Raw genomic sequence first — 25,493 nt, forward strand, 5'->3', positions numbered from 1 at the left:
CATCGTGTCTCTCTGAGAATCATGAGACATAAGTGTGCAATATAGCCCCCAGTGGTGATCACATAGGCATGCCAACATTTACAAATTTAAAGGAGACATTCATAAAAAAATCCACTTACTTTTCCTGCCACAGGGTTTTCTGTGGTAAACCAACAGACCCAATGTTCACCCTTCACGGTGGGTTCCGTTAAACCTTCAGGAGCCGGGGACCCTCAGGGAACCCACAATCCTGGACCTGTAATAGCATCCCGCCAGTAAAATTTTATGGCCTTACAACCAAAAAAGTACTAGATCCCGGGGTCCAGCTCTCTAAAACGAGAAGCGTTACAGGCAAAACCTTGTTTCATTGGATACGAGGCCCGGGTACCATTCAAATTTGGCCAAAAAGACACTTTGAATGGATCTGGTCTGCCTGGCTACCCGCAGCAAGGATAGCTCCAGTGAAGCTCAGCACAGCACATCTTTACTCATGACCAACCCCTTACCACACTGGCGAAAAAAAACTGAGGTACTCCCAGTAGTGGGAGGGGTTATATAGGGAGTGAACTTTTTGTCTTAGGGCGTGCCAGTGTCCATCACCTGAAGGTGGCCTACAACTCACATAGTAACTACTATGTCTCTGTGTCCCGTGATGTACGATAAGAAAAGCAACTTTACCGCTGTCTTTGTTGCTTTTTGCAGATTTAACCTTACTTCCTGTCTAGTGAAACTGTTGTCGCCAGAACAGTAAATGAGGGTAAATCTCTAAAGAGTACCATTATAACATTACAATATTGTAATGTACATTTAACTTTAGATTTACCAAACTTTGTAGGACAAGGACCTGTCTAAAACAATCTAATATATTTGCATCCAATCAAGCAGGCTGTTGTGCTACAGTTTGCAAATCTAAAGGAGATTGTACAAGGATATTTTAAGTGTAATGAACTTAAAGTAGTTAAGCCACTACTATAAAATCCTCCCATCCTCTTTGTAACATAACAATGTGTCCCTGGGCCTGTGTTAAATAAAAATAAAAATGTCCATCTGTACCCAATATCAGAGCGGCTCCCTGCGCTTACTTGACCCCTTGGCTCTCTCTTCTACCTGGTTGAGAGCTACAGGGGGCGGGGCCAAGCACTCCCGATGAAGTCAGCCAGGGAGGAGGGGAAGAAAGAGCCGAGGAGTCACATAAGCACCGGGAGCCGCTCTGATATAGGTACAGATTTTTTTTTATAACACTGGCAGACATTGTCATGTTACAGAGGGGAAGGGAGGATTTTATAGTATTTATGAGAGCAGCGGGGGGGGAGGACATGCCCCACAAAGTGCTCAATATATACACCATAGCCCCTCAGAGGGAACCTTTGTCAGGAGACCAGTATGATCTGCCCACTTAAAATCCAGGGGGGCACAAGGCCCTCTTAGGAATGACTTCCACCTGCCACTTAGGCTCTGAGGTCATCTATCACTGGAACCAGACTACCCTCTCATGCAGCAGGAAGGACTCCCACTGCTGCAAAAAGTTAAGGTAAGGTAGTACATACACAGCATCCCACAGAGTTTGAAAAAGGAGACATGCCAAGGCAGTTTTCCATGGTGGAGGATATGAGAGTATTACATGAAGTGGACTTCCACAGTGAGGAACACAGCTGGTGTCTGTATGGACCCATGTGGAACACAAGTTACATTTTTTGTAATAAACCATCACAAACTAAGTGTAAGGCTCCAAACATCTGTTTTAAATGCCCAATTAAACAGGGTTGACCCCAGCGGTAGAAAGAACCTTTTAGAGGGATTTATTACAGTCTACCACCGTCTGACAGATCAGGGTCACAACCAACACAGGGCAGAGGGAGGAAGCTGGGAATTAAGTAGGGATTCCAACTGCCAGTCAGTACAATTCTTATATGTGAGCATGCCCAGTCAGAAATGGTCACAGCGAGCAGTGGCCAAACTTGTTCCAAGGCCTTGGAGGGTTACAGAGACTCTGCAAGAGATGATCCACTTGGTGCACTTGGATGGTGCACTTAGAAGGACTCACCCAATATAGAGGGAGACTCCAATATACTGTTTAACTATAGTGTCTCTGGAATCCAGATATTAAGTGTCAGTTTCCTGGGAAACTACTATAGATGACCCAAAAACTGTTAGAATGTGGACTGGAATCACCCCCCTAGCAGTGGGACAGTGTGCTCTGAGCTCTTGCACCCTCGTGGCTGCAAAGCAAATAGACACAAAGTGTGAAGCAGGAACTCCTTCGGCACTAACGTTTACCACAGTGTAACCAGTGGTGGTGGGATAGTTAAAAAGAAATCAGTAGTGCAATAAGATAAAATATTTTTAAAATCAGGCTTAGGAAAGGCTGTTTTGGGTGTAGAGACCAACTCAAGCAGTGATGTATAGACTGGAGTTGATGGAAGACTAATCCAGAAGACAAATGAATGCCAACGTGAAAAGTTAGCATAGATTAGACTCCAGCAGAGCTGGGGAAAAAAAATGCCCATCCTCATCCCCTAGCAAAAAAACAGAGGCATGCTTTTGTTTTCCAATCCTCCAGTAGGCAGTAGTTTAACCAAGAAGTTCTCCAGTTATCTAAAATCTTCTGCCCCCTTCTCCCCCCTCCCCTCAAAAGGACGAGACAAAAAAAAAAAAGTTTTTGCAGGACCTTACTTATTTCAACAAAATAAGTCTAGCTTGAATTAAAACAGAGAAGGTGAATCTCCCCAAGCAAGGACACAGACTCCAATAACAACCTGACAGGGGTTTCACACTGCCCCACACTGACAAAAAAAAAAAAAAAACAATTTCAAGGATTGAGGTTAAAATGTATCTATAGCCCAGTAAGGTGGGTAATTGCGCTACATAGATGCGAATAGAATTTAGAGATTAGACAATCAAACTGTAAGGCGTATGGTCAACTTGACTCAAATCACACTGTAGTTACTTACTTCAATTGTTGGAGCCAAGGGATGATTTTCTTCATGTCATCGTTAATGGATTTTTCAATATCATCTAATGTTGTTTGGTCTGAAAAATAAGGTTAAGTTGCCAGAGTCAAATAGTATATTCACTTTGGTTGTAGACTATCAGTAAATGTGGTGTTCATAACTTTCATCTTCATCAGGGTTGTCTAAAGAAACAAAAATTATCAGTTGTACAATATCCACTTCAAGACCGCAATACGTATATATACGTTGCGGCTTGAATTGGTTTCCCAGGTTTATGGCTGAAGCCATCAACTATAACCCTGGTGTTTTTTTTTTTTTTTCTTCAGACGGCAATTCTCTATCATAAAAAGCGATTCTAGCAGCAGATTAGCCACTGGATCCCCTTTAGAAGCAGCGGGAGGGTGCAGCAACAGTATTTGTAGCTGGCGACCATTATTTTTTTATTTTCTTAAATGACCGAACCACCACTTTAAATGGATTTACATTAAATTTAAAGGCATTTATGGTAAACACAACAGTAATTGTAGAAGATAGAAACAAACCTTGCATTATTATATGTTATACAAGCAACTAAATCTTACCAAAGCCATAAAGCATTAGCTGGAACATTCCAGAATGAAGATCTACAAACACATGGAGACACTCAGAGCGGCCACAAGGCTCCAGAATAGGAATGACCAACGTTGGCAAAGCCGTTTCCACAAACGCTGAAAAGCAATGATACACATTCAAATAAAAAGCAATAGTAATAGGTAGGATAACTTTCTGCTTCTGCAAAATAGCATTAAAAACAAACTACTAAAGAGTTTCCCCTGAAATCTAAATGACAAACAAATTAGGCCAGCCGTACACACTCTTTTTGCATTGTAAGGAGACCCCAGTAGAGGACTGCCAGACTTGACAAGCTCCATAAACCCAGTCACCAAGGAGAGAAAATGCTGTGCATTCATTCACTCTCTCTCTCATATATATATATATATATATATATATATATATATATATATATATATATATATATATATATATATATATATATATATATATATATACACACACACACACTCGTCCAAATTGGGCCCAAAGTGTCAATATTTTGTGTGGCCAACACTATTTGTCAGCACTGCCTTAACCCTTTTGGGCATGGAGTTCACCAGAGCTTCACAGTTTGCCACTGGAGTCCTCTTCCACTCCTCCATGATGACATTGCAGAGCTGGTGGATGTTAGAGACCTTCCTCCATCTTCTGTTTGAGGATGCCCCATAGAGGGTTTGGGTCTGAAGACATGCTTAGCCAGTCCATCACTTTTACCCTCAGCTTCTTTAGCAAGGCAGTGGTCATCTTGGAGGTGTGTTTGGGGTTGTTATGTTATTATACTGCCCTGCAGCCCAGTCTCCAAAGGGAGGGGATCATACTCTGCTTCAGTATGTCACAGTACATGTTGGCATTCATGGTTCCCTCAATGAACTGTAGCTCCCCAGTGCTGGCAGCACTCATTCTTGACTGTAGGCAAGGCATACTTATTTTTGTACGCCTCACCTGGCTGCCCCCACACACGCTTGACACCATATGAACCAGATAAGTTTATTGTGGTCTCATCAGACCACAGGACATGGTTCCAGTAATTCATGTCCTTAGTCTGCTTGTCATCAGCAAACTGTTTGGGGCTCTTGTGCATCCTCTTTAGAAGAGGCTTCCTTCTGGGATGACAGCCATGCAGACCAATCTGATGCAGTGTGCGGCGTATCATCTGAGCACTGACAAGCTGACCACCCACCCCTTAAACCTCTGCAGCAATGCTGGCAGCACTAATGCGTTTATTTCTCAAAGATAACCTCTGGATATGACGCCGAGCACATGCACTCAACTTCTTTGGACAACCATGGTGAGGTCTGTTCTGAGTGGAACCTGTCCTGTTAAACCACTGTTAGGTCTTGGCCACCATGCTGCAGCTCAGTTTCAGGGTCTTGGCAATCTCCTTATAGCCTAGGCCAGTGATGGTGAACCTTGGCACCCCAAGATTTTTTGGAACTACATTTCCCATGATGCTCAACTACACTGGAGAGTGCATGAGAATCATGGGAAAAGCAGTTCTAAAACATCTAGGGTGCCAAGGTTCACCATAATTGGCCTAGGCCATCTTTATGTAGTGCAACAATCTTTTTTTTTTCTTAAGAACCTCAGAAAGTTCTTTGCCATGAGGTGCCATGTTGAACTTCCAGTGACCAGTATGAGAGTGAGAGTGATAACACCAAATTTAACACTGATCTGATCAAATCTGCTCCCCATTCACACCTGAGACCTTGTAACACTAAAGAGTCACATGACACCGGGAAGGGAAAATGGCTAACTGGACCCAATGTGGACATTTTCACTTAAGGGTGTACTCACTTCTGTTGCCAGCAGTTTAGATATTAATGGCTGTGTGTTATTTTAAGGGGACAGAAAATTTACACTGTTCTAAAAGCTGTACACTCACTACTTTACATGGTAACAGTGTAATTTCTTCAGTGTTGTTGCATGAAAAGATATAATAAGATAATTACAAAAATGTGAGGGGTGTAGTTACTTTTGTGAGATACTGTATGTGTAATTATATAACGTTTCAATGTAAGTTATAAATATTTACAAACCTCACAGAAGACTCCTAACTCCTGTGGTTTGGAAAGAAACTCACATCTGCATTCTACTCAGTACATGTATGAGGTGAGGTGGCCTGCCTTCTATTGTTACATGATCAGTCTCAGTATCTCACCCAGAAAGCAAGCACCAACATAGAGAACCAGGGAGTGAAATGGCGAGTGACCAACAGCCTGGTAATGACAATCATATTAAAGTGACAGTCTCCGAATGGCTAAGTACTAGTAATTAATGTATCCCTGGGATATAATAGGGGCATGGCAGCCTGTAGGTGCATCCACAATGCATGGCAGAGGAAACAGGCATCGAACCACCCAGGAGTGTCAGATGCTGAAGATTCTGCTGGCAGGTGCATCTCTGCAAGTGAGTGAAGATCGGAGGCCCAGGTGACAGGATGAAGAAGTTAATTCTTCTTTTGCAAGTGTTTTTCTTTGTTTTATTAACCACTTTCAGACCGGACCAATTTGCTGGTCAAAGACCAGACCACTTTTTGCGATTCGGCACTGCGTCGCTTTAACTGACAATTGCGCGGTCGTGCGACGTGGCTCCCAAACAAAATTGACGTCCTTTTTTTCCCACAAATAGAGCTTTCTTTTGGTGGTATTTGATCACCCCTGCGGTTTTTATTTTTTGCGCTATAAACAAAAATAGAGCGACAATTTTGAAAAAATAGCATTATTTTTTACTTTTTGTTATAATAAATATCCCCCAAAAATATATAAAAAAAACATTTTTTTCCCTCAATTTAGGCCGATACGTATTCTTCTACATATTTTTGGTAAAAAAAAAATCGCAATAAGCGATTATTGATTGGTTTGCGCAAAAGTTATAGCGTTTACAAAATAGGGATAGTTTTATAGCATTTTTATTAATAATTTTTTATTATTTTTTTTTTTTACTAGTAATGGCGGCGATCTGCGATTTTTATTGTGACTGCGACATTGTCGGGGACCCATCGGACATTTTTGACACATTTTTGGGACCATTGTCATTTATACAGTAATCACTGCTATATAAATGCAGTGATTCCTGTGTAAATGACACTGGCAGTGAAAGGGTTAACCTGTGGGTGGCAGTGTAGGGGTTAAGTGTTCCTAGGGGTGTGTTACTAACTGTGGGGGGGTTGGGCTTTCATTTAGTGTACACTGATCTCTGCTCCAATCACATGGAGCAGAGATCAGCGTCACTAGTTGCTAGGCAGAATGGGAAAATGTTGTTTATACAGCATTTCCTCCATTCGGCCGCTCCGTGAGACGATCGCGGGGATGCCCGCGGCGATCGAGTCCACGGGTCCCGCGACCGGACTCACGGGGGTCCCGATGGCACGGCGGCAACGAATATTGGACGTACATGTACGCCAATATGCCTGCCCGTGCCATTCTGTCGAAGTACATCGTCGTGCGCTGGTCGGGAATTGGTTAAAGTCTTTTCACAACACAATGCTGAATAAGCCAAAATTAGTGACAAAACCCTTTCTTATTGCAAGCGCAAACAAAAAGAGTGCAAATTAGGCCTCATGCACATGGACGTTTTTACAGCCGCTTTTTTGAGCGTTTTTTGCAGCTTAAAAACACCTGTCCATGTTAATCTATGGCTTCATGCCCACCTAGGCGTTTTTGAGCTGCAAATGGCATAGGCGTTTTTAAGCTGTAAAAAAAATACAGTGCGTACCGTGGCGCGGAGCTAGAGCTGTAAAAACGCAAATCGCAGGAAAACGCGCACAAACGCACATAAACGCGCAACATATTTTCTTTGTTTTCTGAGTGCTATAGCCAAGAGATGTGTTTCTTTAAAAATGCTACTTAACGCTAAAAAACGCGCAAAAACGCCAATGCAAAACGCGGTAAAAAAATCGCGTTTTTAACGATGATTTTTGCAGGCGTCGGAGCTAGCTTCGCAGCCAGTTTTTTAAAACGTCCGTGTGCATGAGCACTTAGACACAAGCAGTCAAAAAGCAAAAAGGCAATGCTGTGCCTTTTGATCAGAAAGTCTATCAAGCGTTGCAAATTTACTCATGAAAGCACCAGTGTTCATTTTGTCAACGAAAACGCTTGATAAAGATATCAGCGGCATTTTTACAGTGACTAAAACGATGAAACGAAAAATACAGCACATTTTCGTCCACTGACGAGAATCAAATGCGTTTGCGTTAAGGAACGAAAACAGGACAAAAATGTGAGTCAGGGACGTTTACCCTCGTGAAATAACAGTTTTTTTTCAGAAAACTGACTGCTTCTGCAATCTGCTCCCAGCAAGCAAGCACACTATGACAAAATGACTGCCAGAGACCCGAGAGAGACCTGAGAGAGTGAGCAGTGCTGTGCATTACATGCCAGCCAGGCTGAGGCCTCCCGAATCCAGACCCGCCAGGCACCCAGAGCAGAGCAGACAGTGTGTACAGTTGTGTATTACAATTACAGCACAGCAGGCCTGAGGCCTCCCCTCAGACGACTGTACTGAGCACTGTGTGTGCAACTGTGCATTACAGGCCTCCTCTGACCAGTGGCATTCAGGCACTGTGGATTACAGGCCATACCCTCAGAGCACAATCCAGCACTGCGCAGCATTACAGACCTCCTCAGACCACCGTCTGAGTGGCTAAATATGAACATGTGAATTGGTTCAAACTTTAATACCATAAATAACATTCCATTTTTTTTACTCCAGGACTGTATAACGCATTTTGAAAATTCTAGAGAAATGCCTACATAATGCATTATTTATTTTAACACATTCGATTTTACTTTACTAAAATGTCCTGGAGATTTAGTCGACTAAATACGACAAACAAAAACAATTGCAGAAGACTAAAATGGGACTAAGGGCCAGCTCACACCACATACAGTCCAGTGCGATTTTGTTCTGCATCAAAAACGCATGGAGAGTAGTTTATATGGTTTCCAATGGCATAGGTCACACCAGTGTGGGCCGTTCCAGTGGTTTTTAGTTCCAGAAAAAAAAAAGTAGAACATGCTGCATTTTTCCTGTACTGGAATACAGTAAAAAGCATCAAAAACGCACTGGACCCTAGTATAGGGGGGGGGGGGGGGGGGGGGGGGAAGCACCTTGAAAGCAGTCGGAAACGCATCAAAAACACGCATGCAGAAACACATCCAAAACGGATCTGGAGTGCATTTTTGTGTTGTGAACCAGCCCTAAAACTAAAATGACATTTTAGTCCTAAGACAAAACTGAAATTGATTGCCTAAATGAACACTGGAAAGCACCTGTTTAAACTGTAATAATAAAACAGAAAGTGAGAACATAAGTTAGGATACATACAGCTGTCATTGGGGTTGAAACTCTGTAAGATAGCTTTTAGCTCTTGCAACTTCTGATGTGACCTTGCATGAACACTGTCAATTAACAGTTTCTCTATAGACAGATGGTCAATCTGTAAACAGAATAAAAAGAATTGTAAATTCATTTTCTAAAGTGCTACCAAAATTAGGAACAATTCTATTGAGAAGCTATTTCTTACCCGCATAGCTCTTTCTGATAGTTTGGAATCACAAACTGGAAGAGGGGGTTCATGAGAAATCTCAAGAGGTTTTGAGCCATCATTCTCATCAATTTTTATAGTGACCTTGTGAACAGATGCAGTACCTGTTTTTCTTCCCAGCACCTGCTGGCTGCATAAAAAAGAAGAGATAAATAAATGATGGTTTTATTACGTTATTATTCATTTATTATTGGAGCTTGTCCCAGTAAAATCTACAACCCCCATACCCAGTTAAATGCGGATAGTAAATGCGTTATGAATGAGAATTTATTTTATGTAAATGGCCATCTTGTAATGACCACACTTTGAAAAATGAATTTTTATAATAGCATTTGCAATACGCTTAGAATTTCAGTATTAAAGTGGTTGTAAACCCTTACAAACCACTTTGACCTACAGGTAAGCCTAGATTAAGGCTTACCTGTAGGTCCAAGAAATATCTCCTAAACCTATACGGTTTAGGAGATATTTGCCCGAAGACAGGCACCGCTGTCTACGGCGCATGCGCCGTAGACAGCGGCGCGCAGGCGCACTGAGTGCAGCATTTCCAACAACGGAGCTGCCGCGCGTGTCGGCTCCCGTGCGCATGCGCGGGAGTGACGTCATCGCGGCTCCCCCGAATGACAGCGGCGGAGCTGCGAGACCCCACCGAAAAGATGGATGGGCCGGACTACAGGGGACAGCGGTGACATCGCTGGCTCCTGTGTCAGGTAAGTGACACATAATGGGCTACTATGTGATGCATAGTAGTCCATTATGCTTTACCTTTGCAGGGAATGCAAGAGGAAGTAAACTCATCAGGGTTTACTTCCTCTTTAAGTGTCAGTCAATCCACCTTTTCTTTTCAAAGCAAACTTCCTCGACTACTTCAATGCTCAATATCAGGCTTGTCAAGAACTATCCCCTTCCCTCCAAATAGCCAATAAGGAGCTCTTACTGGATAGTGAAACAGCCTGTGTGAGGTGCCCATTTGCTTACGTCAGGGAAGTCTAACACCAAGTGACACAGAAATCACTGAAGAGAATTTTCCTATTCTAAAAGAGAACACTAGGCTCCTAGTGGTGTCTATTCTTAGGCAGGACTTGTCTAAAGCCGGGGAAGCCGATATTTGCTGTCGGGAGAAGACCGTGATTATTGCTAGTGGCTATAGCAGCCGCTAGAGATAATCTCAGGTAAAATAGAGCATACTGGTTGTACCCAAATTGATCAACTTGCCTGCCCATACACTGTTCGAAATTTGTCTGGTTCCTGCTGAACCGGTCAAGATTCAAACTGTGTATTGCCAGTCTTAAGCCCTATACACACTGAGCATCTGCTCAGTTCCCCTGAATTCTTTTTCTCCTGGCAGGAGAAAAGCTGCTTTTTACACACGTTTAGGGTTGTCAAGCATTTGAGCAATTATGGGTTCCACTCACCAAAAGATTAAAGTAGATGTAAACCCTCACATATACCCAGTGAAGTGAACAGCCTTAGATGATAGACAGTGATGAAACAAAGCTCCCTATAAGTTTTGGTTGCATATGTGCCGTCCTTAACCTTCTAGACTGTTTAGAAAATGCACATCATATAGTACAGTATAACCTGATAGTACATGAATGCCTGAACCCCTCATTTTACCAAAAAGCACCTCAAAACAAACTCACATTCCCATTTCCAGTTATAGGCACTGTGGAGAAGTTTGTCTTCAAACTTCAGAACAAAGGGAGGGATATCTTTATGTCTTTCTTTGGAGAGCAACTCTTGAAAGACCACAAAGGTTTCTAAGATTTTTGTTTAGAGCAATTACTTCACATTACAAAAGGCTAGAGAGATCAGTAATGGCTTGTTTATTTTTATAATTCAAATAAAAATAAAAAAACCTTAATGTAAAAGTCAAGAGTATGGGCACATATGAACTTTAAAAGCACAACTGGCAGTACTGGAAAAGAAAAACAGTAAAAAGCCTGTATTCATGCGTTAGCATGACTTCAAAAATTAGCTACCCAGAGAAACACATGAAATCAAAACATTAAGCATAAAGCAAAATCTCTGGAAAAAGACAGTTAGGAATTCAATTATCTAGAATTGCAAAAATGGGCAGTTACAAACAAAAAACATTTCATATGGTTTATGAACATAATACATTTTACTGCATAAACAAATATAAAAAGAATACATACTTCCAAACGCCGAGTATGAGACATTTTCCCGCAATGTAACGTTCAATTTGAACTAGATCTCCCCAGCGCTCTCTTATCAGAGCCATGGCCTGTGAGTGTAGGACTTCTAGCTGAAGTGATAAGCAGAAGGAGTCTGGGCAGCAGCAGAGTTGAGGAAAATTGCACTATGGCAACAATGAAAAGAAAAACTAGCAATATACAGGAAAACTGGTTCAAAATTTGACAGCACTTTTCCTGTAAATATAATTAACTCCAAACTGCATTGCAGTCAAAGCAACTAGTACAGAGCGTAATACAGTGCTTTATTTAACGCCTTCCCGTGTGCCCAGGAGAACTGTAGTTCTAGGATGACATCCCCCCAAGAATGTGCCCCCGCAGTGTTGTACAGGGATGTGATCTGTCACTGGCTGTGTCCTCCGGCCTGCTGCCATCATCATGCGATTACTGTGACCAATCACAGCAGATCACATTACAGTTGCAAACAGTGGATGGCTTGCTTTCATTGTATACAAATTAAGGTGTTCGTAAACCCGCATGTGCAGAGCACGCCAGGTAGTCGGCACTGCACAGCACTAATGACAGGCAGTGAGGCATTTTGCGATCTCTGCAGTTGCGGATCGGGAAAACGTCTCACTGCTTGCAATTAGTGCTGTGCAGTGCCTACTTACTGGCAGGCTCTGCACGTGCGGGTTGCGAACACACCTGAGATCATCCTTAATACAAATGTGTTGCTAGCCGTGATTGGTCAGAGTGAACACATGGTACAGACAGGCCAATCACAGCCCATCTGTACCGTGTGATTAGCTACCCAATCACAGCTAATAAGAACAAAAAACACTGAATAAACTAGTTTTATTCAGTAAAAATGGTTGCTTATACCAATGAAAGTCATTGGTATAAGCAATCAAAGCGTAAAAAAAAAAAAAAAGTTCCTGATTACTTCCCCAGAGTAGTACAGTGTTACTATGGTAACACTGTACTGCTCTGGTCACAGTGTTTTTGAAAAAGAAATTGTAAACAATAAAAATAAAAAAATAAAAGTTAAATATGTATTTATTTTTATACACTGACACTAGTCAGTGACCCTGATCACCACTAATCCAGCTATAGGATACCGCAGTAGTGCACGTTACCAGTGTGTAAAACTATTTAAAAAATAATAATGTATAAACAAGTTATTTTTAATTTTTTACATTTCTTCATTTATCAAATAATTGTGACAAAAAAATTACAACTTGCCATGCCTCCTACTAAACACCATGGACTATATAACTCAACCTTTTTCAGGTAAGGCACCCTTTAAAATTATGGACAGCCTCGAGGCACCCCATTCTAAAATGTAAAAAAAAAAATATCCTTATAGTTTTATTCAATGCAGCAACATCCACACAGAGGACACCCAACTTTAGAGGAGATTTATTCTTCCAAGGCAAATACACTTGCACACTGGTACTGACTGGTATTGCTGTTTCTCTTCTCCCTCAATTTCTTTCCATCTGGCTACTGTGACACCAGTGCTGAGGGAGAGGGGCAGAGGAGGGTCAAACAAGGATGCTGTGGAGGCAACATACATCCTTCTTATTAACTGATGATGTCACTAGTTGTTAGGATGCCGATGTCTAGAAAGTCGTAATGGTAATGGTGCATAATGAAAATATGGACTGCCTTAACTAAAAGGCAGGCTTGATCCACTAGCTGGCTTGTATACAATTTTTGATACATTTTTAAGCATTTTGCCAAGGCACCCCTGTGGAAACCTCAAGGCACCCTAGTTGAAAAAGACTCGTCTAATACTGGGGTATTTGTACTGTCCTGGCATTTTCGGGCATCAAGAAATGAGATAGGCCGTCAGTTTATCAGGATTGATACATTTTCAGATAGCTATATAATATCTACCTATACACCATACTTTATGGACTCTATAACTTTCCTACTGACTAACATATACTGAATTTTATAACAGAAACTAAGAAAAACACATTTTCCATTTCAACATTTTATGTAGTTTTTCTTTTAATTCGCAAAAATGAAATAAAAAAAAAAAACAAAAAAAACACAGTGGTGATTAAATAACACCAAAAGAAAGCTCTATTTGTGTGAAAAGAAAAAAATTATAAAAATATGCTATGAGTACAGTGTTGCATGATCGTGCAATTGTCATTCAAAGTGTGACAGCGCTGAAAGCTGAAAATTGGCCTGGGCAGGAAGGTGGTAAAAGTACCCAGTATTGAGTTGGTTTAGATGGGAAGTTTGGTCTTTTTATTGTTTTTCCTCCCCATTCACATTGGAGCAAAAGTGAGGACATAAGCGGTGGCTACAGCAATGCTATGTTTCCACAGGAATTGGAATGGAATAAGCATACTTGCATTAGTCCAAGGTGGACCAATGTATCTACGCAAATAAAAGTGTGTGTGTGTGTGTGTGTGTGTGTGTGTGTGTGTGTGTGTGTGTGTGTGTGTGTGTGTGTGTGTGTGTGTGTGTAAAATGTTCTCTTTCACTATTGGGCACTGATGAGGCATCACTTATGGGCACTGATAGGGGTTTCCTGTGATTAGGGCACTGATGATCAGTGCCCCAATTACCTGCCCATGTCTCCCCTGTGAGGAGAAGTCGCTAATCGGTACTCCTTGCTACACACTGTCAGTGTGAGGCGAGGAGAACCAATTCACAGCACTTCTGTATTTACATGTGACAGGCTGTGATTGGACACAGCCGGTCACATGGTTTAAGTGTGGCAGCTGTGGCCCTTTACAGAGATCGGGGTCGCGCAGTGTGCTAGCCACGAGCAGCAACACATACCACCCCCCCACCAACGCGTGTGACACCGTCCTCCCAGAACGAGAGCTGCACCGTCCCACCATCATTTGACGGTGCACAGACGGCAATCGATTAAAGTAAAATTTCAAGCTGTAAACATGTATACTTCCTAAAAGAAACACATTTAAACATTTTTAGAAGTATTCGGGTGAACACAGAAAGGATACGTAAACAGGTGTACATGTCTTGGAGTGGTTTCTCATCTGCAAAAAGTCTGGACTGAACCAGCTGGTGGATGAAGTGTATCTGCATGCTGTGAACTAGGGCACGGCCATCTTTGAAAAACAAAAATACAAAACAAATTAATCTAAATTTGTACAGTTGTGTAACTACTCAATGGTGCACATGCTAACGACAGGTCATACATTTCTTAATGCTTTGGTGTCACATTAACAATAAAACTATTTACCATCAACAAATGTATAGGAGATATCTTACTGTTCTTGACGATATGCTATTCTTATAATAACTGAATTTGTTACAATATATTGAACTTTACTGTCAGCTAAATTGCAAATAATCCAGAATCCAGGTAGTCAATGTGCATAAAAATACATCTGTCTCCCAATTATGTTCCTTTTTTCGAAGATGTTCCTACTGGTTGTAAATCTAAGTAGAATTCTTGGTTTTTGAAAGTAAACCTGACCTAGTCTAAAAAAAATTATCTTAAATTGATACTAAAGGTTGGTCCTTTAAAAAAGGCTCCTCCCCACATTGAGTCCCACCCACAGAGAGCAGCATGGGGCACTTGTGCGGGCACGCTCCCGAGTCCTGCTGTTGTGTCTCTTAAAAAAGACAGCAGGACTCACCCCCGGGTCACTGGATTTGATCGACAGCAGCGGGAGACAATGGCTCGTGCTGCTAGCAATGTATCCAATGAGGACCTGAGACAGTGGCTGGAGCTGCTGGGCTCGTTCTTATCGCTAGAAGGATCGTGTTCAGGTAAGTAAAAAGGGGGCTCTGGGGGGTTGCTGCAGCACGGAAGGTTTTTCACCTCAATGCATAGAATACATTAAGGTGAAAAACATGGAGACTTTACAACCTCTTTAAATCACATTAGTGTTACCTTCACTTTGAGTTATTTTTAATCTCCCAAGTGCCAGAAGGCAACAGAAGTTCTGGTTTTGGACATGTAAATCCCAGGGGACTTTTAGGGAAGTCAAAGGTCTGTGTACCACCTGGGCTTGGGATGAGTCGTGCCTCTCCTAATTTTATACTTTCACTCACTGTCCTAAAACAAGCATGCAGATTAGAAAGGTAGAGAAGTCACAATTACCAATCCGCATATTTGTTGCATCGGGTCAGTGCCTCTAAAGGAAGACACTAGATCAGCATTACAACTAGACTTTTATAGTAAGAGAAATCATTATCGGCAGCCTCACTAATGTCCCTGAACAAGTTTCCTTTAAGCCAAGTCAAATAAGAAAAAATAAAAATAAAAAAATCAGAGCTGCCATTGTTGACTAGTTTTCAAAAGTACATGCTCTGAGGTGGTCATCTTGATCATTCCATAATGGGTCACTGATCCAAATATATCATTAGCATAGTACATGTCCTAACACCTGCTATGCAACATGCTTGTTTTAGTATTGTGTCAAAGAGCGCACGTTCAAAGATTAGTATGAAAATGCAGCTCCGATATTTTCATCCTGTCAGGTAACTTCAAATAAGTTAGTCAAGGGAGACAGTCTGCTTGCCTGACTGTCAATTTACCTCTCTAGCATCAATATCTGACAACGCAACAAGTTGCTGACAAAGAACAGACACATGAAGAGTGCTAACCTTACATGCCTAAAATAGAGTAAATCTAAAGCCAAACTTATACTTATTTGAGTTTAAAGTGATACTAAAGATACATTAAAAAAAAAAAAAAAAAACATAACAAACCTGTTATACTTACCTCCTCTTCCCAGGTACCCTACCGGCGCTCTGGGCTCCTCCCTCTTCAGCAAGCACTGGTTGCTATGGGGGCAATCATGCGTACCCTCTCCTAAGCCCCACTCTGTGTTCATTGACAAAGAAAACAGAACACTGTCCCCCCACCCCCACCACTAGGAGGAAGCAGAGCCAAATAGGAAGCTGCATATCGCTGGATAAAGATCAGGCGAGTATAAGGAGAGGGTGGTGTAAGCTCTGAAGCCTGAGAACTGAGTGATTGCATGACTTCTAATCACTGTCAGTCACCGATCTGCCCCTCCAACGCTCATTGAAGCGTTGGGTTGAAGAAAGGGTGGGCGCAAATGGCTTTTAGCCGCATGCTAACAGCCAGACCCGGGTGGATCATGACAATATGGACTTTCAATAAGCATAACATGGTTTGGGGGGGGGGGGGGGGGGTTACCTTTTGGAAGGTGTGCAGCTCCAGAACTTTGCTAAAAGGTGTATGGGAGAAGCGAAGCCTGAAGGAGTGGACACCTGCAAGCTGGAGTTTAAGATTGCAGTAGTCAGGGGAGCAACTTCTTTTGTGATTAAGATAAAAAAAACTGCAACTACCAACTTTTTATTCTACAGGGCCTCAGCTTTCAGAAAATGTATAAATGTTTTAAAGCTCCAGGAGGCACACTGGTTGAAATCCAAGATGAATATTTTGTCTTTAAAAACAACTCTCTCTAGTTTTCCAATTTAAGGCAAGTGAAAAAAAAAATAAAAATAAAAACACACGTAAGAGTTGGCCGTTTTATTATATATAAAACTAAAACCTTTTAAAAAGAGACGGTGTAATTTTAAGAGCATAAATGTTACCTCCAGTTTCTTTATCCTCTACAAGAATCTCCAATTTAAGTAACCTCCAAGGAACTTCAGGATCATCTCCCATTACAGTAAGTGTTGCTTCAAATTCCCCCTCTACACGAAACTTTACCCTTCCATTTGCTGCATTTAAGAAAAAAAAAAAATCAGTTAAAATTCAAAGAATATTTTTTCCCCCCAATATCCGTTATTTAAAAGAACAAATATTAGAAATATGTTCAAAGCGATTAATAAAAGGGGGGCAGCGTGACAGGTGGGCATTGTTACAGTAAGACACACAGCATGCTCAGGTGCCGAGCTTACCTTACAGGAGAAGCCTAGATGCAAGAAGCAGCAGCCCTTGTACATACTGTTTCCCTGTGATGTCCGTGGGATGTCCCATCCGGCTAGCGGTTCGCCTCCCGAGTGTCAGTATATACAGTGGAGAGGGGAGGGTAGGCACCAGATACAGTGCACAAGTGAGTCGCCGCTCTGCTTATTACACTCTTGCTGATACCTGCCCAGATCAGAGGCCCCTCCTCTCTCCACTGTATATACGGACACTCGGGAGGTGAACTGCTAGCCGGTATTCTGAATGGGACATCCTGCGGACATCACAGAGCTTGCAATTGCCCCCTCCACTGTATAGTTAGCTGCCAGCCGGAGGTGAAGGGGGAGATGCTGGGTCTTGGGGCCCCCCACATTGATGGAATGCCAGGGTCCAGACACATGTGTGATTGCTGCAACTCTGGGAGTTCCGCCACTGAGGTAGGGGCTAGCATTGATTGTAAGCTCAGGGCTAAGGATAGCGCAGAGCTTCCAGTTTGGAGACCACTCCCAGTGTGGGAGACAGAAGGTCTCATCCGGGGTGAGGGGGCCCTAGCCAGAGCCAGAGGCCATGAGACAGGTCTCATTGAGGGGTAAAAGGACCCAGCCAGGAGACAGCAGGTTACGGTTCCAGGAGTCAGGTTGGCTCCTATCGGGGTGTCAGGAGAACCTCAATCCTTAGGCCAGAGGTGGGCCATGCAGTGGGGAGCTGTGACTAAAGGCTATAAAGCCAAGAGTTCAAGTAGAGGACAAGACAGTGAAATGGACTTCATTTTATGCATGTTATGTGGACGAAACCCCTGCGTGGGCAACTAATGTACATATCAATTGATCCATTTATTGAATAAAAGTGGGCTGACATGCTCTAAAATACAGTTATGGACTCATTGTAAATGTACCTATCTTTTGAGTTTAATCACCCCAATCACACACACAGCATAACATCATTAAACAATAATGAAAATGATGCATAAAACATCTCACCTAAAAAAAATAAAAATAAAAAAAAACATTTGCCCAGAAACTAATTTAAATAAAATGTGTTTATTATTAAAAGAAAATATGCAACAAATATTATTCTATATTCTATCACATTCATATCCAACTTCAGCCCTTATAGCCCTTCAAACAGACCATGTTTGCAGAATTTTCCTAAAGCTACAGAGCTATTAGGAAGAAAAAAAAAAATTTGATAAAAATGTAGCCAACACATTTTGCTTGCCAAGAGAATACTTATTGTAGGCGTTTACTTATTGTAAAAAAAAACTCAGTTCTCATAGTCAGGCATGGTACCGTGTGTTGACACCTGTTTTAAAGAAAGTATTCTTGAAAGCTTGCACATTAAAGCATCACCCATATTTTCACTTTTCCTCTACCATCAATGGCTAACACAGTACAACACTGCTAGAAAAAAAAAAAAAAAAAAAAAAAAAACACAGTCTTACCAACTGTAAGGTTTGCTAGCTGGGGTGGGAGATCTGTGGTAACCAGTCGATGCCTGAGGATCTGGTTCAGCTGATGTAGAGTTGATTGTTTCTCACTTTTAGTAATAGGATCTGGTGGAATTATTTTATCCTGTAAAGTAAATCAATGAGAAATGTGGAAAATACAAGAAAAAAATAAAATAAAAAACACATTAAAGAGGAAGTAAACTTCAATGTATTGTTTGTACCTATAGGTACAGTTGTGCTCTCAAGTTTACATAACCTGGCAGAATTTATGATTTCTTTTTTCATTTTTCAGAGAATATGAATGATAACAAAAAATATTTCACTCATGGTTAGTGCTTGGCTGAAGCCATTTATCAATCAACTGTGTTTACTCTTTTTAAATCAGAAAATCCCCAAGCAGTGTTCAAACTAATCAAGAAGTGGAAAATTAGGGGTTCTGTTGAAACCAAACCGCGGTCGGGTAGAACAACTAAAATTTCAGCCACAACTGCCAGGAAAATTGTTCAAGATGCAAATAAAAACACACAAATAATTACAGGTGAAATACAGCACTCTCTGCAAACATGTGGTGTGGCTGTTTCAAGATGGACAATAAGGAGGCACTTGAACAAAGATGGGCTACATGGTCGTGTCGCCAGAAATTACTACAGCACAGAGACAAGCCTCAAACCTTGTGGCACAAAGTCATTTGGAGTGATGAGACCAAAATTTTGCTTTTTGGTCACAACCATAAACGTTACATTTGGAGAGGAGTTAACAAGGCCTATGATGAAAGGTACACCATTCCTACTGTTAAACACAGAGGTGGATCGCTGATCTTTTGGGGATGTGTAAGCTACAAAGGCACAGGAATTTTGGTCAAAATTGATGGCAAGACATTCCAACATGACAATGATCCAAAACACATGGCCAAGTCGACCTGTCATTGGTTACAGCAGAATAAAGTGAAGGTTCTGGAGTGGCCATTTCAGTCTCCTGACCTCAATATCATTGAGTCACTCTGGGGAGATCTCAAATGTGCAGTTCATGCAAGACAGCCCAAGAATTTTACAGGAACTGGAGGCTTTTTGCCAAGAGGAATGGGCAGCTTTACCATCTGAAAGTCTCATCCACAAATACCACAAATGACTTCAATCTGTCATTGATGTTAAAGGGGGCAATACACAGTATTAAGAACTGGGGTATGTAAACTTTTGATCAGGGTCATTTGGGTAGTTTCTGTTGCCATTATGATTTAAAAAGAATAAGCACAGTTGATAATAAATGGCTTCAGCCAAACACTAACCATGAGTTAGAGAAAAGTTTTTGTGTTATTCATACTCTATGGAAAATGGCCAAAAAATCAAATTCTGCCGGGGTATGTAAACTTTTGAGCACAACTGTAAACCTATAAAGCTTACCTATAGGTACTGTAATTATCTCCTAAACGTGCACTGTTTAGAAGATATTTACTGTATATACAGCCGTTGACATCATCGGTGCATGCGCTCTGAAGGAACAGCCTCCCATGTCGTTCCTTCAGAGCCATGTGCCGTGACCGGCAGTGCACAGGAGTGACGTCACAAGGCCATGGACCTGGAAGGAAGACTGACGAAGATGGATGCGGCCTCCAGCAGTGACTAGCATATTATGCCTTTATTTTTGCAGGTCAAAAAAACAAAACAAAAATAAATAAAAGAGCGCTTTACTTCCTCTTTAAAAGCCTTGCCACTGTTTTAGTTGACTAGTAGTTTTTGTGTTTGCTGAGGGAAATATATTTTTGATTACAAGAACATAGAAACGATAAACATTTTAAAAAGCTGCAATTCATGTATATTATACTGCAAAAAAACAAAAAATGTATGGCATACCCTAATGCATGTTGGCAACCGCGGATATGATCCTGTTGTTAGCACATCAATGGCATAAGGAATTGCAAAACTTGGTAAACGAGCATGTACCAAGGCGTCCCTGGCTAAGGATGCCAATCTATCGGCTGTATCGACAAACAAGATGGTTTGCTGGTCTAAAAAACTTGATATCATCTGAAAGAAAAATACATTTACACAAAACATAAAGTGGATGTAAACCCAATTTTTTTATTTTTTTATTAAGGCTTGCAACTTGTACAGTATAGGATTTCATGTCATCTATACCCAGTCTTGCCAGGAAGAGTTAATCCAGCTCTGTGCAGTCCTCTTATCTTTTTGCAGTGAGATAAAAATGGACAGAGAGAAAATAGGAGTCTGTTTCTCTCCCTTGCTGTGAGTGACAGGAGATTTACATAACTCATGCATGAGCCTAAGAGAGACATTTTGTGTACTACAGATCCCCCTCCTCCTTTCTTCTCCAGCTCTACCTGGATTGGCTGCGCCACACCTCAGCATGATTGGACATGCTTAAGTCATTTTCTTAAGAGAAAAAACATGTTGACAATGAGTGTAGAGGTGGGCGGCGACTCTGACATGACTCCACCCACTGAGCTCCGGACAACAGACCCACCCACAGATTCTGCAGTTTTTTGGGTCTCATGACAGACAGAAGGGAGACATTTGACAGGTAAAGATACATGCAGGAGGCATGTATATCCTTATAGATAACCACTATGGCAGTAGTTTAGAATGGATGAGAATGGGTTTTCATCCACTTAAGGAATAGTTTCATTTTAACATAGCACATTACGGTTTCTGTATAGTAGATAAACAAAATCTGCACACAAATTTCCACATAAAACTATCCAGGACCCAGCAGTGTTGTCTAAGCGTGTGCCTATTTTTGTACAGGATATCTATGCAAGAGCCTATAACTAGCCTGCTCACCATGTATTCTGTGCGTGCAAGATGAAAACGGGGAGAATGGTACAATCTGCAACAAGCTGTATTAACATTTGATTCATAATATCAGTAACAAGTCTGTAAACTATGAAACAATGTTTTACAGCTTACACTGTCCAAAATGTACAATCTTTCTACAGTCATCATTTGACAATTTTTTTTGGACAACTACATTTTACACTAGAACTTGAGGGGAAAAGTGAAGAATGAGAGAAATATTAAGTGGTAACAATGCAGACAACTTACCGCGCACTTCTCCACTTTACCCGCATTGTTTGCCCATTTCACCAGTGCTAAGAGTCTAACGAAGAGTTGTCGGGTACGGCTGGCAAATTGCACTATTTCAATCTTTCTGTAATTTAAAGGAAACAGAACTGTATTTTTCCATGACTAAATAAATGCAAGCATGTGACAGATACAAGCGACTACTTAATCGGGTGATTTATTTAACAAGGATACCTAACCCAAACCCATGACTTATACCAGCGTTTAACCAGTGACAACTAGTCACTGGTGGGACTATCACTGAGTGCTTATGCACACTGCAGCTCAAAAAAAATAAAAAAAATCTGCTTTTACAGGCATTTGAGCTTTTATTTCAACTTGAAGCTTGTGCTTTTTTGTGCTCTTGTGCACCTTTTTATTGAGCTTCTTCAAGCTCCTTTGAGCTTTTTTGAGCATAAGAGTTTTTTTAACCCTCCTAAAGATTATTTTCTTAACCACTGTAGAAACAAGACAAGAAGCTAGAACAAAAGTTTGAGCTTTTCTTTACCTACTTTACAGCCACTTGTGCCCATCAAATGCTGCCACTGTGACCCCCCCAACCGCTGTCTACCCGGGACTTAGCCCATCTTGGTGGCGGGTCAGGTAGTAGGTGATGGTGGCGAGCTGTGGAACGGCTTCTGTGTCCTCCATGCTTCCCCCTCCTATGTTTTGTTTTGCCAATCGCCTTCAGCCAATCAGGTATTAGACCCGCGCTGATTGGCGGAGAGGCGGTTCAGTGTTAAAAAAAAGCAAATATTCGTTTTTCTCACACATCTGGGTGGACTACGAGTGCAATGCTCTGCGCCACCAGTCCACTTTTTTGAAACCTTCAAAAAAACAAACACACACTGACTGCTGGAAATTTAGACGCTCAGCACTCGAAAAGGGGCCAGACGTCTGAATTGGGAGTGGCAGCAGCAGCCACCGATATTCATGCTATGCATTTAGGGGGTGGCTGGAGAGAGGGGGAGATGCCAGTGCCGCTTTAATGGATGGGCCGTCCCTGCTGTTAACGCATCCAACGTTACCCTCTCCACAGAGTGAATGTGGCTACTAGCTAGCCAAAAAGTGTCCAATTGCTCCTCCACAGAGTGCAGCCACGCTAAGGCCAGCCATAGACAGATCCAAGTTCCACCAAGTTCCTGCTAAACCAGCCAAATTTTGATCTATGTCCAGGCTGTTTGTGCTGAAGACATTCTATCGATTGACTTCAGTACAACCAGCCTGTCTGGTTTTACTTGTGCGATCACTGCTGGCACTGGGAGGGATTCCCCCATTAACCCTGATTGTGTTGATGGGGGAATCAAGCAGCTTGCTTAAGACTCCATACACACTATTAGATTTTCTGCAGATTTTGGTTTTCAGATTTACCAAAACCATATAATACGAGGTCAAACCTAAAAGGAGTTGTAAAGGCAGAATGGTTTTATCTTTATGAAAAATCTGCAGAAAATCTAATAGTGTGTATGGGGTCTAAGACAAGGAGTGTGTTACTGGTTGTATCACTGTTGAAAATATAGGAAAACCTTAAAAACAAAAAAAACAAAAAAAAAAACCACAACAATGCAGTCACTCATTTAAGGATTAGTAAACTGTAATATATTACAATTGTTTCTGGTCTTAATATTTCTTTAAAGTGGTTGTAAACCCTTACAAACCACTTTGACCTACAGGTAAGCCTATACGGTTTAGGAGATATTTGCCCGAAGACAGGCACCGCTATCTACGGCGCATGCGCCGTAGACAGCGGCGCGCAGGCGCACTGAGCGGGGCATCGTCGATGACGGCAATGCCGCGAGTCTCGGCTCCCGTGCGCATGCGCGGGAGTGACGTCATCGCTGCTCCGGCCAATCACAGCGCCGGAGCAGCGAGACCCACCAAGAAGATGGACGCTCGGAACTACAGGGGACAGCGGTGACTTCGCTGGCTCCTGTGTCAGGTAAGTGACACATAATGGACTGCTATGCGATGCATAGTAGTCCATTATGCTTTGCCTTTACAGGGAATGAAAGAGAAAGTAAACTCATCAGGGTTTACTTCCTCTTTAATTGATGCTAGCAAAGAGTGTGTGGGACTTGATTATGGTGCACAAATAAGTAAAGTTTTGGAAATATATAGTAAAAACTTGCATGATGCTTCAGAGAAAAAAAGGTTACTTTTGTATCAAGTCTCACCTTTCCATGTCTGTCTTTCTTGGAAGCCTAAGGAAACAAAATAGAAACAGTTGTTCAAGAGAAAAATACATTCAACAAAATATCAATGTCACTGCATGTGAAGGTTCTATACATCGGTGTTTCTCAACTTTTCTTTAGTCAAAATTCCCTTTAAAACTATTCACAATTTCAAGTCATCCTCTTCTACAATTTAAAAAACAAATAGTGTTTAATAACAAAGCAACATCCAAAACATTTAGGACACCCTACTGTAATCTTCCTTCCTTTGCACACTGGTACTGACTAGTATTCCATTGTTTCTCTTCTCCCTCGCTCAGCTAATGTGACCCCAACATCCTCCTAATCAACCAACGATGTCATTAGCTGTTAGGATGCTGGTGTCTAGTAGGTTTTTCTTTTAGTTTGGATAGAGTGAAGAAGTATTAGAACATCAGTCCTGTCTTTACTGCCGTCTGTGCTCCAGATGGCATTTTACTAATATCACCAAAAGTGAAAAAGTCAAATTTTGATTTGTCTTAAGAACGGTAATAAAGGGGAACTCATCCAAAGGGGACACCAATTCTGGTGACAACCAGCAATTCCCCTCTCTTTGGAGGGCTTGCCCTTCACTTACTGTTCTGGGTATAGAACAAGACGTGAAGGTAAATCTCCCAAAGGGACAAAAAAATAAAACCCCATGACAGTGGTTATAACCCTCACTTTCTCTATTCAAAATGGAAAAAAAAAAATTGCCTTTTGTTGTTCTTTAAGATTGAAAAACATTTTTAACTGGTTTCCAATTCCAATGTGGCACAATACTAAGCACCAGAACATGCCTGTGAAAATTTACAGCTAATCAAGCACATCCAATGAAGAGTTAAAGACCAGTCCAAAACACAAGACATGTACTTGAAAAACTATGCAATGCCACAAACTCTTGATATCGCAATCTTTCGTGAAATATTCAAAGATTTTGATTTGGCCTGCTGTAACTTTTTGCTTTCCCCTGTACTTGATAAAAGGTCTTTGGATTGCCAAGCAGAATAACACAGTCATTGTACAGCTTCGTCCAGCTGGAGCAGTAAGCCAGAACCGTGTCAAAGTCAATGCCAAACAAATATAAGCAGATCTATGCAGAAACCAGAACACCAGTTTGGATATACATCATTTGAAGCAGCCTTTAATAGATGGAGATCTACCAGAACAACAGGGGAGAAGTCAAAGATCTCCGGGCACAGTGTCGCTTCCTCGCACCTCATTTAAACCTCTAATTGCAGTACTACCGTGCCGCAAACGTCTGCATTGCAATCATGGGTTTAAATCAGGTGGTGAGAAGGCAACATATCGCCTCCTCACCACCCAACAACACACACTTGGATCGCTTTACAGAGGAGCAGCACTTGAATGAGCCCTTAGTTGCATTCAGCAGCGGCACCTCAGGGCTCGTTCACGTGTAAAGTTGGGGGTGGTAAAACAGCAGGATATAAATAGAAATCTATGGCTAAGCACAGAACACCCGCAGGTACACTGCACTGCACCCACAGTGTGGGTAAATTGCAGCACATCAGTGTAAAAGCAGCCCTATACTATCAAGCCCAGTGTATTGCTTCACACTGACCTGAAGATTTTTTTCTTTCCTGCTGCTGGCACAAGAGATGGAATGCAGTTGGTATCACTCCACATGGGACAAGAACCAGCACTACAGAGGAGGCA

At 41.7% G+C, this 25,493-nt stretch overlaps 1 protein-coding gene across 4 annotated transcripts in view; it reads right to left on the minus strand.

The window, feature by feature from the left end:
- Positions 1 to 25,493, minus strand: part of MED14 (mediator complex subunit 14) — a 94,100-nt gene that overhangs the window by 60,532 nt on the left and 8,075 nt on the right. For all 4 annotated transcript variants that reach the window (XM_077480881.1, XM_077480879.1, XM_077480882.1 and 1 more), the window contains exons 2-12: positions 23,802 to 23,828; positions 21,610 to 21,715; positions 20,401 to 20,574; positions 18,545 to 18,674; positions 16,788 to 16,916; positions 14,213 to 14,320; positions 11,229 to 11,361; positions 9,049 to 9,199; positions 8,850 to 8,961; positions 3,512 to 3,637; positions 2,931 to 3,009 (exon numbers count right to left, since the gene is read on the minus strand). In XM_077480881.1, the coding sequence (XP_077337007.1) occupies positions 2,931 to 3,009; positions 3,512 to 3,637; positions 8,850 to 8,961; positions 9,049 to 9,199; positions 11,229 to 11,361; positions 14,213 to 14,320; positions 16,788 to 16,916; positions 18,545 to 18,674; positions 20,401 to 20,574; positions 21,610 to 21,715; positions 23,802 to 23,828 (1,275 nt within the window). The remainder of the gene's footprint in view (positions 1 to 2,930; positions 3,010 to 3,511; positions 3,638 to 8,849; positions 8,962 to 9,048; positions 9,200 to 11,228; positions 11,362 to 14,212; positions 14,321 to 16,787; positions 16,917 to 18,544; positions 18,675 to 20,400; positions 20,575 to 21,609; positions 21,716 to 23,801; positions 23,829 to 25,493) is intronic.

This window comes from Lithobates pipiens, unplaced genomic scaffold, assembly GCF_037356315.1.
Source record: "Lithobates pipiens isolate NorthernLeopardFrog02 unplaced genomic scaffold, aLitPip1_a1.2 Scaffold_16, whole genome shotgun sequence".
NCBI lineage: Eukaryota > Metazoa > Chordata > Amphibia > Anura > Ranidae > Lithobates > Lithobates pipiens.